General features: G+C 43.1%; 1 protein-coding gene across 2 annotated transcripts in view; it reads left to right on the forward strand.

Moving 5' to 3' along the window:
* Positions 1-15,317, forward strand: part of inpp5a (inositol polyphosphate-5-phosphatase A) — a 283,427-nt gene that overhangs the window by 103,192 nt on the left and 164,918 nt on the right. For both annotated transcript variants that reach the window (XM_025897238.1, XM_025897237.1), the window contains one exon: positions 5,330-5,414. In XM_025897238.1, coding sequence (XP_025753023.1) covers positions 5,330-5,414 — 85 coding nt within the window. The remainder of the gene's footprint in view (positions 1-5,329; positions 5,415-15,317) is intronic.

Raw genomic sequence — 15,317 nt, forward strand, 5'->3', positions numbered from 1 at the left:
GCTCCCCACCCAGGGTGAGGGTCAGTCAGACCCCCATCCACCCACCACCCCACCCCCAAAAGTCCAGGACCCCCACCCTCAGGACCCTTTCACGCCCAATAGCTGTAGCTAATGTTGCAATTCTTGGTCCGTCCCCACAAAGGCCAAGAAAAAAGTCAACTTTCACACCAGTGAGTCACCATGAGTGCTTTAGGAAATGATCGTGTAAACAGAGCGTTACCTTCTGACCTGTGGCTGATACCTTGGAGCAGCAGACAAAACGGCCCGGCCGCGGGTATTAGACATGGCTGTTAGTGGGAGAAAGACCTCAAGCTCTAGAGAAACACACATTTCCTCCTCTCTCACTTTAGCCACTCTTTCTTAAGGGTGACTGCCTCACTTTTAACCTCATCTTTCCTGTTCATCACTTAATCTGTTCTTTATTTCTTTATCTTTTTTAACATGTCATTGCCTGATTGGTATATATCTATTTGGATAGTGTTCACTAGTCACAAAAGCACATGCGGTAAATTCTCCATTAGGGCAAAGAATGTAGAAGTTCCCACACCTATAAGCGCCGGATGACGTCTGTGTTCAGCCACTTTACTGCCCTCCGTTTTGGTCAACAGTATAAAATGACCACTAACCCTGTTTGGATAAAGCTCAGTCTCTTAGCACCAGTGTGTGAGGTCATTAATGACATCAATTAAAGAGCTACTCCACACAAAGGATGTGCAACTTAAAAACTGTGCTTAACAATAAAAGAAGAAGAAGAAAAGAAGAAAAATGAAATCCAGGCAAATTAAAAAGTAATGCAGCCAGTGAGACTTTCATAGTGGTTTCGGGTAACTTCAGAACAGGAAAATCTCAGCTTTAAATGTTAAATATCAACTGCCTTTGAGGTCAATAAAATGCCAAATAGCTAGCTTTTGGCAAAAGACTGAGCAGCAGTATCAGCAGTCAGTAAAAGTATTAACTCCATTAAGGGGCATGGAGCCTGGGGCTCGCTCGGGCCACTTCGGGGATGGGGTGCCCTCGGCCTCTCGGCCCGGGGCTCGGTCACTCAGGCACAGCTGGCTGCCGGCGGAGCTCACGGGCACGTCACTGCAACCCCCCCTGGCTTCTGCTCCGCAGCTGCTGAGTGACCCCTCATCTGGGACTCTCCTCAGCTCTTTCTGGGATAGTGGTGCGGCTGCCCCTCTGTTGGTCTTCCTTGGTCTCTTGTGTTCTGGGGGCCTCTGGATGTCTGGAGTTTTGATCTCCTCCATACCTGCTTCATGCCCTGGAGGTCGGGGCAGTGGCCCCCCACACCCTCTAGCAGATCATTACATGAAGGAACCTTTTAAAAACAAGCGCGTTCATGCTCACAGGTGTACACACGGGTGATCACACACACAAACTACACCCTTTTGGGCTCTTACCTCAAAGCACACTGTGCGCTGTCGATCTTACGTGCTGCACCATAATGTTTAATATTTAGTATTTACTGTCATATTCCCATATATCATTGTGATCTTGTTTATTACTCTAGTCTTCTTCTGCTTGCTTTCTTTTTTCTTTCTCAACAGGTGATCCAGGTGATCGATATATGTATTTTTTTTTTGTCTGCTTATTCTGTTGGTTTTTGTTTTTTGCCCTTTTTCCCCGTCCCTCTTCTCAGCTGTTTTTTTTTTTTTCTTTCCCTCTTTCTTTCTCCCTTTTCTTTCCACCAGTCAAGTCTGTCCCGTATTCAGCAAGTGAAAATAAAATAAACAATAAAAGGTGAATCAGATGGACCATTACGGCAAGGCTGGGATGGTCCATTTGGTAAAGTAAATCCGTTGGGCATCTTTCTTCACCTTTAGACAATAATTCTGATGGCAAAAGAGCCAAACGGGACAGGTTAAAAAAAAAAAGAAAAAAAAAAAAGTAAAAGTATTAACATTTGTGCGTGCCATGAGGAGTCTATCTAACTGTCAAAATATGCAGAGACCATTGGATTAAGTCTCTGATATGAATGCCTTTAAACTTATTGGTAGTGCCCAATTGTAGCAGTTACAAAAAGATAGAGAAGAGCCCGACTGATATGTTGGTGAAGGTCAGTATATTGACCAATACTAGTCATTTGAGCATTTACAACGGTTGATAAATTAAAACTGAAAAGTAAAGAAGATCTTCTCTCACCCCAACCAGTCGCAGCAGATGGCCCCGCCCCTCCCTGAGCCTGGTTCTGCTGGAGTTTCTTCCTGTTAAAAGGGAGTTTTTCCTTCTCACTGTCACCAAAGTGCTTGCTCATAGGAGGTCATATGATTGTTGGGTTTTTCTCTGTATGTATTATTGTAGGGTCTACCTTACAATATAAAGCGCCTTGAGGCGTCTGTTGTTGTGATTTGGCGCTATATAAATAAAATTGAATTGAATTGAAAATCTTGTGATCTTTCAGGGCAGAAAGGGAGAATACCTGGTGTTGGATCAGGGGCTAAGTAAGAGTGGTCAGGGGATCCCGTGTCCTTGCACTGATTGGTCTGTTTTGGACAGATGGTGGTAGTGGAGCTTCCGTGATTGGTTACGCCAGAGGGTCTCCACATAATGAGATACTGAGAACACCTTTCAGTCATGTTATGAGTTCCAATGTTACAGAGTTTGTCCACCAGAGAAATGCCGCAAATGCAACAACTAGCTGTCACTCATTTATCCTCTGCACAATCCGACAGAGGATAAATGAGTAATCCACAACCTGTTGTGATAATAAAATAAGATTATTGATAATATGATAACTGCGTTATCATATCATCTCATGAAGGTCTCACATAAATAATTACACATAAAAAAATGTTAGAGAAGTCAGCAGATAAATTAAATTTTAGATCACCAAATATCGGTATTGATATTGGTCTTATCAGTTGAGCTCGACATAAGATGTTAGATAAAGTTTTTATTGGTTTTTATTAGTTTAACCTGCCAGTGCTTGCTTTAGACTGTAAACTTTAGACATTAGGATAGACAGCAGCAGTCAGTTAGTTAAGTATAGTAAGCATTCAGTGACTCAGTGAAAACATGGAGGGTAGCATTTTGAGCAGTGTGCTTTTACACAGTACACATCAAAGGAACTGATCATTTTGGCTTATTTATGGGCACGATAACCTTATTTTGACATGTAAATTAAAGGTTTCAGGTGACTTACAGCCTTTCGAAGATTACCTCTAGTGTTTTTTTGGTTTATGTAAGCTATGTTTATTACTTTCAGTGCAGAGAACCTAAAAATGTGCAGACAAACCACTGAAAAAATGTGGGCTCTGTATAGCCAGCAATTCACCATCCACCAGCCAGCCTTGTTTAAAGAGATGCTGGTTATTCGGGCATCAGCTTAAAAGAAAATATATGGAGAGCAAGTGCCATTTCTACTGCTCCACACTGCTGTGTGCAGTTTCTGCTTAATATAAGGGAATGTCAAACTGCATACTCTCTATTTAATATAATAGCTGTGTTCCCCCGCCTCCTTACTTCAGTCACCTTCGCCTCGCTGCCACACAGAAAAGAAGTGGCTGTGCTTTACGACAGCCGGGCAGACCGAGACCCGGCGCTAAGAAAAGCCTTCTTCTCTCTTTACGGCCTCATAAATATATTGTTATCTGTGCCTGGGAAGTCCACGGTGAGATTTATCCGTGCGATTAGTGAGGATAGCGAGCCAAGCATCCTGAATCATTAATTACACAAGAGCTTTAATTTCCTATCTCTGCTCTGTAGAAGAGACACTTTTAAGTAGGTGATGAGGCGTAGGACTTAATTATATGTCGCTTAGGTGCATTATTTTTTTTTTTAAAGCACTGGGATGCTGGCGGTGTGGTGAAGTTCTGGAGATTTGGAAGCGGTCCACATCAGAGAGGATCTGCGAATCCATAGACTGTATATGCTTAAGGTTTAAAGAAGCAGGGTATTTAGTGCATTAAAACATCAGCCAGCAATAAAATGTGGTGGATTCTGAAGACCTTTAAAAGGCATCGGCAGAGCAATTTCACTTGGTCTAACTAAAACAGAACATGGCAGAACATGTAGCCATTAGCCCATTGGGTATGGGACCAGCAGGTTTATTTGTCTTGAAACCTTCAGCGTAAGAAAACCATTTTTATCAAATTTATATTAACAGGTATAAAAAAAACACTGAGCCAAATGACAAGAAAGATTAAAAGGAAGTTAAGTTTGATTCAGGTAGAATCTCTTAATTCATTCAGATTTTCATTTGTTGAGATTTCAATTATATTGCGTTTTGAAACATAAAACACCAAAGTCTACACGATAGGGATTGTTTGCAAAGCACATAGAAATGAGATAAAACCCTTTCCACCGTGGCAAACAAATCCAAGCCGAGGTCCAGGCTTACAGGTGCCCATTTGCACTCACAGTACTACATATATCAGTGACAGAGACGTATAAGAAAATTCTGGCAAGCAGAAATCAGTGCCATAAATCACACAAGAATAAGTTATGTTGATGATGTAGCACATTTCTCTCTCTGTCTCACTGTCTGCAGTTTCTCCTTTCTGCCATCTTAACGTTTAATAAATTCATGCCTGGTTTTCCGCTTCAGTCACATGCACATTCTTTTAACTCGGTTATCAAATCTTCCTCATGTGAAAAAACTAAAACCTCTAGTTTTATACAAGTCTTTCCCAGATGTGTGCATCATAAGAAAATGCTGCTCCTCTGTGCTTTTTGTGCCTTAGCACCAAATCAGAAAATGCGCTTTGGCTCTAAACCTTTCAGCGCTTAATAAGTTAACAGGGTTGGGTCTGGTTTACTCACATGTTGATTAGTTCAGCAAAGTGAATTTTCTTTGCCATCAAAGCAGATTGTCAAAGGAAACGGTCACACTTGATTCATTTAATTGTGGCATCAGCTGAGAACAACTGTTTTCAAGCTGAAAGCAGCGTTTACTCGAAGCCCTCGCATGTATCCAAAGGTGAACCGGACTTGGGTCATTTAACAGCAGCGTATCAGTCAGGAGCTGAAAAGCCTGCAATTGGATCACTAGATATTTTTTTTTTGTAAAAGACAAATGCAGCAATTTCATAGAATTTTCTTCTTCATCCTCCTTCACACTAAAAACGAGCCTTCAGATAAAATGTTTCTACTGTTTTCTGCCTGCTGAGTGCTGCAAAAGTGCTGAAAGCTTGGATCGGATCACAAAAAGATTTGAAAAATCAAATTTTAATTGAAGTGATCAGACCACCAGGGGGTGCTGTGGCCCTCATGAACTTAACAGCCTGAGGTCAAAGGAACTGATAAACTTTGACACCTGATGGTGATGATTGTCAGATATTTCCTATTATTTATGGGGGTTTTGTGTGTGTGTGGTTTTAATGTTTTGCAGGATCACGGACCAGCGGTATGAGAAGCTGCCATTTTTTGTCTTCGGTGACTTTAACTTCAGGTTGGACTCCAAGAAAGTTATTGAGGTGAGTAGGGTTTGTTTTCTTGACATATTAGTAATGGATGGCTATCTGTATACATTATCTGGGTGTTATGGGGATGTAATGGCACAACAGAGAGCTAATGACCAACTGTACACACGTGCGGTTACGTGCTATCAAATCCATAGTGATACAGCATTGTGCCATAAAGCCTTTGTGTGTGTGACTGCGTTTGTGAGGGTGACCGCAGTATAGTAAAAGTGGTTTTAGAGCCTCACTGTCTCTTTAGAGTTATGACTCATTAAACGCTTCACTGTGGCCGGCCCAGCTGTGTTTGCCGACCGAGCCTCGGAGTGCATTGTTATGTTATGGTGCCATTCACAGCTCTTTCTCCTCTCCCTTCCTCCCTGGCTCCTTCCCTCCCCTCTTTCTTCTTCCTTCTCCTCCTCCTCCTCCTTCCTTCTTTTGGTGCAAACGTAGCCATGGCTAAGGTCGTCATTTAGTATTCTCCTTGGGGAGATGAGGAAATTATAGAAGACATTGCAGACAGCGTTGTGGTAACAGAGTAGGGGAGACACTTGTCAGTGGATCTTCTCCCTCCTCTCCAGCACAATGGTGCACGAATCAGTGGGCCTGCTCAAGGTGTGAGCATTGTTCATTTCAACCCTATTCAGAGGAGAGGGAAGAGGAGGGGAGGCTTTCTGAATGGAGGGCTTGAATGCTTAAATGAGTTAGGAAGGACTTAACTTTGTGTCGCACAGAAGAAACCTTTTTTTTTTTGTAGTTTAGCCATCCAGGCACTAGGTGGGGCAGTAAATCACCGCCTCTTCTGTGGAAGCCAGCTAAGCGGGATGGACATCACATGTTTTTACTCAGCGATCTATCGCGGGCATTGATTAATCGCCTCAAAGTTTATGCAGTACATTTGATTTTGGTGCTGTAATTGGATCACATTAAGCCACTGGTCATGTGAACATGCGTTGCTTTGGAGATAATAAATACACAAACAGAATCCACAGCAGCAGATGTACGAACACAGAGAGGCTATTCAGGAGTCAGCTTCTGCAATTACATGTCACCTGGCACACATTTAGGACGCCACATTGATTTTCTGTCAATGATGAGCTGTTTTAAATCTTATCATCTCTGCGAAAAAAGACACAGTGTTCCAGGCATTCAGATATGAAGGAAAACTGTACTTTCAATGCCAGTACTGGCAGGGAATATGGCTGCATTAAGCTGAAAGGAAAGCATCCAATAAAGTCAGATGAGATGATTCAGAGTCTATCTGTGTTTATCCTCTGCAGCTAATTATAGATAACTCTCTCCTCATGTTTCCTGTCTTGTCCAAGCTGCTCTGTGGTCGGTAAGCTCTTCACCTCTCTGTGTCTCCATTGCTGTGAAATGCTGTTTGAGTGCAGTAAGGGGTCGTGACCCCTTTTCCAGGGATGTGTCAGGCTTGCATTGGTGTGTGCCCCATTTCTGCCCCCCTTTCCCCTCCATAGAACTCCTTTCTTATGCACCTTGGCCCCATTCACTTACACAATCACATCCAATGCGAATACACACACACACACACACACACACACACACACACACACACACACACACGCACACACGCACACAAACCAATTTGTTAGACCTAATGACTCTGATTGATTCACCCTGTTCCCAATAGGAAGTTAGAGCACTAGGCCAACGTATAAACTGCACCCAAACTCACCTTTCCTCCAGCTTAATGAGGGTTCCTCAAACAAGCCGAACATTTAATGGGGACCAAGAAAAACTGATGATGTCATCTGAGCGAAATGTGATCCGGTGATCAACCTGTCTGATTTAACAGCGACCTGCGTGTTAGCCACAGAGAGGGCTGTGATGTCACCAATATAAACAAATGGGTTGCAACCTTTGCGCAGGGTGTAACTCACAGCTGGGAGGCCGTTTTAAGCCCTTTAATGACAATTAATGTCAACAGGACAATTAGTGCACATCTACTGAAGTGCTTAACTGTAGATGGGCTGCTAGCGGATCGATCGTCCATACTTATCCGAAGATTGATTCAGGCACAGGGAGGCTGGCGCTCTTTCTCCCTGTCTAAGAATCTCATTTTTTTGCTTTTCTCACTCTGCGTTCTCTTTTTTTCAATCGATAGAAACAGGCCGGGGGAAAACAAAATAGCCAAACTGATGAATAGATACTTGTGTGTACTTTTGCTGTGTTAAGTGGATGAAATATGTGCAAAATTGAACTACTTGCCTTTTTGATTTGCTGTGCATTGGGGACAGCTCTCAAAACACCCAGGGGGCTCCCTAGGCCTCACTTTGAGAATCACTGGATCAGAAAATACTCTAGTACATTTCTCTACAGCTGCACGCTACACCACTCCTCTTCTTCTCTGTCTCTTGTCCATTGTGGGGGACTAGACTGTGGACAACCACTAGCCACTCCCATGTCACCCATCCTGCCTTGTGGGAGGGCGGATGGGACAGGGAGTATTTTAGGATGTATCCGTGTGTGCACAGAGAAGGAGGTGGGTTCGGAAGGCAGTGGGTTTGTCATTGTCACAGGGCAAATTCCAGGTGGCAAATTCCTGGCATGCTTGCGCGGCAGGATCAGTAACCAAAGGCCTGCGGCTGCCCCCCTCCTGCCCACCCTGGGCAACCCCATTAATTGTGTCCGACAGAGGGAATTGGTTTCAATTGACCCCCATTCAGCGGCCCTTTGACTCGCAGACAAAAGACACAGCCACGTGGAGACTAATGCTCAGGCTGAGCAGCCTGGAGGTGGTCCAGTCCCCGCCAACCTTCTCTCTCCTCTCCCATGGGTGTGATCATGATTTGGCTTGATCATGCTTTGCATCAGTGCTGATAAAACAAGGGAGTACAAAGGAGACGTTTTGAATCAGTCCATTTATATCCCTTATCAAGCGCCCATGTTCAAGGCACATTCAGGACAGTCATGATAAGCGGCGTAAAGATAGAGCATGCTATTAAAACATGGCTGCATAATCAATCTCTAACTTCCTTTAGGGAGTCTGAGTCTCAGGTTTTTGAAGGAATGCCCTGAAACCTGTTAGACCAACGTTACCCCAAAGGCCATGTTTGGTCTTCTTCATTCACAACTCGGCCAGATACTACAGCTCATTGCAGGTGACTGTTAGGCTTAAAATAAACCAAAAAAGTAAAATTCTGTGAGTGAAACAGGTTGTTAACAGTGGATTTTATTTATTTATTTATTTTCTACAAATGTTTCAATACTGACAGTCGGGTATAACTGACCACTTTTGTAAATTTCAGTACAGCTAAGTATCCAGCGATAATCATGACTGGCAAAAAGAATTTTGTGTAAGTAAGACAGAACAACTCATTTTATGATAAATTAAGCCAAAATTTTTCAGTTTATTCAGTTAACAGCTTTGTTACTAAAATGTTTAATTGAAATGATGCCGTAATTGCTCAGAGCCCAAGGGGACATGCCAGGAAACACCCTGATCACCAGTGTTTGTTCAACAAGCAGTTAATGTTTATAATTAAATGTTAATTAGTTAAATACAGAAATGATTAATATTTAATAGGTGAGGATCTGGACTGAAATCTGCAGTAAGGATTCCCTGTATGCACATTGTTATTATAAAATAAAGAGCATGCAGTGATCATTGTCACTGTGGGACGGATGTTAGATAAAATGCACATGTATATTCATCTATTATTACAACACACGTTTAGTACTGAAACTGTTTTTACCAAAACCAAAATCTTATGTTGACTTCACCTTATAAGACAAGCACTCATTGAAAGACAGCTAATATAAAGTCCCACACAAACTATTAATCACTGTGTTTTAAGTAACGCTAAGGTGACAACAGTCAACCTGTACCTGTACACTTAATCTTATTATTGAAATCTGCTGCCATCCTTTCACCCTACAGCTGCCCCCAGGCTGGGCTTTCAGTTAAGAAGCCAGATCACATAACCTTTGTCGAACCGTTCACACCTACACTGAACATCTTTTTTTCTATGGTTCCCTGCTTCAGTCAGAAGGTGGTAAAAGATGGCGTGTGTTAAAGAGTGTGTGCGTGTCCCTCGAGGTGGCCCGTGGCTGTGAATCAACAGTGTCGATGACAGGCTCAGGGCTCTGTGCCTGGACTCCTAGTATATTTAAAATCCCTCCTAATTAAACTTAATAGAATGTAAATTTAATATCTGCAGAGATTGTGTGCTGCTGGCCGGCCCGCTCCAATTTAAGGATTGATAGAGGCCAGCGGGGAGGTTAATTGCTGACTTGATCTACTGTCCCCGTGACATGGTGCGGGGCTGTTTTAATTGGGCCTGATCTGCTGCTACATGGACAGATTTCATTAGACTAGCTGGCCTCTCATTGACTGGAGAGAGACACTAAGAATAGCACCCCCTGTTTGCACCTGCAGGAAGTGCAGAGGGCTGGATTGGGCATCAATCTTCCTTCCTTTGTCCTGTGTCCTTTCTCTCGCTTGAGCAGCATGAAATTAAAGGTGGGGCCCTAGACTAGCCCCACTCCTAATGAATGCTGTAAAATGCCTAGTAATGACAGAGCAGCGTGATAGATCATTCATTTTTCACACAGTGCAGTCACTCACTGCACATGCTCGTGACTATGGGAGCAGAATTACAAGCAAACATGGTTTTTTTTGGACATCACTTTTCTCATGAATGTCATGTTTTCTTATTGCAGCATGTAGGTGCAAGGACCTCAGTCATTTCCAATCTACAGCCACCTTATTTATTCCTTTTTGATAATGTAATATGCATATTACAGTGGTTGTTGTACAAACAGTGGAAGGAAACAAACGCGTATGTTATCTGGAGTGTCTAACTAAAACCAGCAGCAGTTCATCAGGTCCGTTGTCCGGGCTGCTGAACCTAACCCTGGTAAATAATTTGCGCTAGTAGAGGCTAAACAATTTTTTCCTTTTTAGCCTGACTTTGACTAGCATGTGTGTATCACGCCAGCTATAAATCAAAAGGCAGCCAGTGTAATTAAGTGTACACTACATTAGTCAGGCTAATTAATTTTGGGGGCCATCCATCCATTAACCAGCGGGCCAGCACTGATTGGGCCTCTGTTCTGTGGAACCCCCGACACTGGGGACTGCGACCTTCCTTGGCTGCCCTCATCTTTCCAGATACACTCATGCATTGATACCCAGAGACACAGATGTATACACACTCATATATGTACCAAGTCTTTTGGAATTTGCCTAAAAATCTTTCTGCACCTAGAAGGGCACTTAGAGAGCACGTTTTGAGCCAAGGCCATTACCCCGTCTTGCAATTTTAAAGAGCAGCCCAGCGCTGAAGTTTAATGGCTCTTTTATTCCACCTCTCTACAGTGTTTAATCAAATTCAGACTGGATGTTTTCGCAACTCTAGCTGACAAACAGTTGGACGCCAAAATGAACGCGACACAGATAACATACCTTTGCCTCTACCTGTGTGGAGGAATGACCGCTTTCAGAATTCTCGAGGACGGTGTTGCTAGCAAGAGGAGGCATTGGAGTGCTGTGTTTGATTATTTTATTGCTACGCCAGATTGTATTGACAAATCCCTTCCATGGGTCGTGGTAATCTACTAAATCAATACACTTTTTCCATGAAAGACTACCCACCTGACATTGTCTTAATTGTCCTGATGCAGTAAACCTCATTCCATTTACTGCACCATGCAAGTCAAAATAGAGTTATTAGCACCTACTGTTTGACCTACGCCTGTTTATGGCCCCAGTGGTTAGACATGTGGAGATATTTCCTTACAATACAATAACGACATATTATCTGGCTTAGAAGAGTCCAATCTATCACAATGAGTGCCCATTATATCACTGATAACCCATCTGGATATAGAGGGAGACTATTCTCTCTAGACAACAGAGCCTGTTCTCTCTCCCTCTTCTCTCTGTTTGCTTTTGATGCTAATGAATACAGCGGCGAAGACACGGAGGAGAAAAAACGAGTTCAGCTACGAGGGCGCAAACTTGAGAGATGCAGCTTTGATGGCAACGCTGTCCATATAATTAAAACCCTGGCAAATGAAGAACAAGCAGTGGCTTCTGTTGGTCCTGCTCATTAACAACAGGCCGTTTGAGCCCGGCGCCAGCCATTGTGTACTTGGGGGAAGGTGGGGAGGGCCGCTGTCACTGGCAGCTGGGAACACCATGCCAACAACGGTGGGATGGCGTGACAAACCGAGCCAAGGATGAGCGCAGAGCCTGGCACCAACAGGGCCCGGGATGGGACGCCGTCTTGCAGGCCCCTGGGGTTGGTCTCGGTCAGGGCTGTAACCTGAGTTACCCCACAGACCCGCACTACTGCTGTCTTCTCCAGCTGGAGCCAGTGTTAAGATGTCTCTTTTTTTTGTACTTCAAACCTATTCTGTTAAGCAGCTGATTGAAAGGTTCATCAGCAGTATATTTGAGTTAAGAACTTACATCTTTTAATTGGTTAATACTAGGGATGGACTGACCCGATATTGCGTATCGGTCCGATACTGACCTAAATTACTGGATCGGAAATCGGAGAGAAATAAAAAATGTAATCCGATCCATTAAATATTACAAAAGTACCTCACAAAACTTGCGACATGGCGTAACCCAGCTGCGTCACGTCATAGAGCGGCTGTGGCGTGCGAGACCTCTCTGCGGTCTGGTTGAGCATTTGGAGCCTCGCTACCAAACCAGCATTTCATCTCCGAGAAAGCTGTCCCAGAGAAATAAAGCACGTGTGTAAGTTCGTCTCTGAATGTTTGTAAAGCATTCCCACGTTAAGCTTAACAACCGATATATGGAGCAACTGCCTCTTCTTCTCTCCCCCTCCCTCTCCTGTTGCTACTTCAAATTGAAACTGATCAATCTCCAAAAGTTGAATCTGTTCATCTGGACGTAGCGTTTTGTGGGAGAAACGTTTCGTCACTCATCCAAGTGACTTCTTCAGTCTCAGCTGACTGCAGGTCAGCTGATCAGCTGATCGGCTTTTCTGTCGCGACTTCGTCTCTTTTGTTTGTTTATCGCCCACTTTGCACCAGAAAGAGGAAACCAGCAGCTGAACAACAGCAGCACGTTTAAGCTTGATAAGCTGTTAGAATTTAATATTACTTTCTACACCAGGATCCTTTTCTACGTAGCTGACAGCTGGTAACTGTGCAGGGGCGGATCTAGCAAAGTTTAGCCAGGGGGCCAGGTAGGGCATTAACAGGGAAAGGGGGCACAAAGACATACTTTTCTTTCTTATTCTCCAGCTTTTAATAAATTATTATCTGAATCTTACAACCAAAGTTTTCATCTCATGTAAAATATATAAAGTCCATTACAGTATATAGTAACTATTAAGTCTACTATATACCCTAGTAAGCTATACTACTTCTTCCTTTGGGAAGGTACCATCTGTGCAGTCTGCAATTCTGTTGAAGAAAGATGTTCAATCTATTTAATTATTGTAGAAAAATAATTGATTTCTGTGCATTTGTTTTACACGTGCATTAAATTAAAGTCGATTACGTTGATAAGCATCATGAGGCAGAGGGTTGGGGGTGGTTCCCTATTTTTTTTTGCTGGGAGTTGGCAACCCTGTTAGTTAGGTTGTTTAAGTTCTCTTTAAAATACCAGAATAGGGAGGCTGGTGTAGGTTTATGTTTATTAGACTGATCAGCATTGATGAATTATGAAATATTTTGGGTGCAGTATATTTTTTGCATAAAGATAACAGAATAGCTTTAGTGTTTTGTTTTTTAAAACTTTAGTATGAACTTATACAAAATACAGCAAGATATTTAATAAAAAAACAGTTTTATTGATTATAAAATAAACTATATCGGATTCATATCGGTATCGGCGGAGATCCAAATTTATGATATCGGTATCGGACATAAAAAAGTGATATCATGCCATCTCTAGTTAATACTCAGTTAGTCAACAAATGAAAAGCACATCATAAGGTGATGCACCTTTAAAGATTCCTTTAAAGGTTCCAGAGAGAGGGCTCTTTACTACTGGTTCATGTCATGCAACAGTGTAATACCCACAGTGCACCTGATAAGTTTTATGCAAACAATATAGATACTTTAAATTGATTTAGTGATCAAATCTGGTCTGTCTGTGAACACCAGTGGACTCAATGCATGACATAAAAAAACATTTAATCCATTGTTTTGTCTAAGCGACATAAGAGCTCTATAAATCATGAATAATCAACTTTGGCTGCCACCACAGTCTTTCTTTATGTTTTGCTTTATTGATGGTTTGTCTCATCTTCTGTTAGTCAGAATGGACACCCGGCTTTGAAAAATAACCCAGGGAGGAACGGCAACAGCTAACAGTGATGCTATTATTTAGTCCAGATGAAATGTGGCATAAACTGTGAAGGATAGGGATCTCTTTGTGCCTGGTACATAGTGTCCGACTTGTATGATGTCAGTCTATTTTTGACTAATGCAGTCCTCAGCGTTTGTAAAACAGAGCACAATAATAGTTTTTTCTCTGTCCCTCTGAAGGATTGAGTGGCACATGTCGTCGCTGAGGGTTGTGCACAAACATGCACACATGCAGCATTTGAATCATAACACATATAAGCACAAGAAGCAGTCTTTATGAGAATAGCGGCACGTCGCAAGTCAGACACGATTCCTTTTTCAAGTCAGGCAACTATTTAACTTGTGGCGTTTGCGAGCTTGGGCTCATTCCACTGCAAACTTTAAAAAGTGATGACAAAGAATAAACGTTCCGCTGTTGTTAAGGAAGCCGGCAAACCTGCAAGGATTATTTAAACAAGTTGGCCGACAGGATTCCCAGTGTGAATCTTTACTGTCAGCGCCAGAGTGATGTTACTCGACAATGGCTCATTGTAACACAGCTGTAAACCCGGTGTTGGCACCACGGGCTTTTAAACAACTCTGCCCACCGACATTAAAAGTCACCGGGCTCCATTCACATCCACACACAAATATCCCATCATATTTAAGAGGGCCCATTAAGGGCCACATTGAGAATTCATGGCCCTTTCTCTCACTCTCCCTTGTGATTTATCGGTGACGACCATATTGCCAGGCCCTTTCAGAAGGAGTGGCTCAAGTTTTTGTCTTAGAGGAGGCCCAAAACAATGCATCTCAGGCACATTTCTCCGACAGGGCCTCCTCTTTCAGGGGATAGTGAGAGCCGGGGCTGTCCTAACATCTGTTTGTGTCCAGAGCCAGGCGGGCCCGGAGCACAGCGTGCCTCGGTGGCCCCCTTCTCCTCTCCTTGGGGGTCTTTGTTCCCGATTTCATGCTATCAGAGCGGCAGCATGTTTTCCTGCGCAGAGCTGTCACTGATATAAAAGGCCCTGAGTGGGGTCACATCAAGAGGGATGGGCATGAAAAATTGGTAAAATGTATCACAAAGCCCACCCACTAGATGGTTGCCTAGCGCCCTGTGGTGGGGGATGTCAAGACCCCTCCGCCTCCTCCTCTGTTACCTTCCCTTTTCCCCTTTCCTTTGCTGAATTACACCTCTCTCTCTCTCTCACCCTGGTGGACAAGCACATCATTTAGATGAAATGGTGCAAACAAATTAACGGGTGGTGCTTCAAATGAGTCTGCGTTCTTTGTGTGTGATGAGGGTTTACTGGGGTCCTACCAGTAGGACAGAAGCTGGTCACCTGCCTGCCCGCCTGACTGAAAAAGCCATCAAAGCTCTCGCAGAAAAAGAAAAACTCATTTGTTACACGTATGAAGATGTGTTTTTAACATTTGATGAAATCTGTGTTTATTTTGATTCTTCAAAAGTTGTGAAAGAGTCTCTATGATTGCAGTGCGTCTCGTTTACAGTGCTAACCATGCTCCGGCCTCTTTCCAAGAGTACAGAATTAGACTCTCATTAATTGTTAGGACCTGATTTTATCGAATACCAGAGTAATGAACTCAACATACTCTGTATGCTTATTG

This window comes from Oreochromis niloticus, linkage group LG13 (genome assembly GCF_001858045.2).
Source record: "Oreochromis niloticus isolate F11D_XX linkage group LG13, O_niloticus_UMD_NMBU, whole genome shotgun sequence".
NCBI lineage: Eukaryota > Metazoa > Chordata > Actinopteri > Cichliformes > Cichlidae > Oreochromis > Oreochromis niloticus.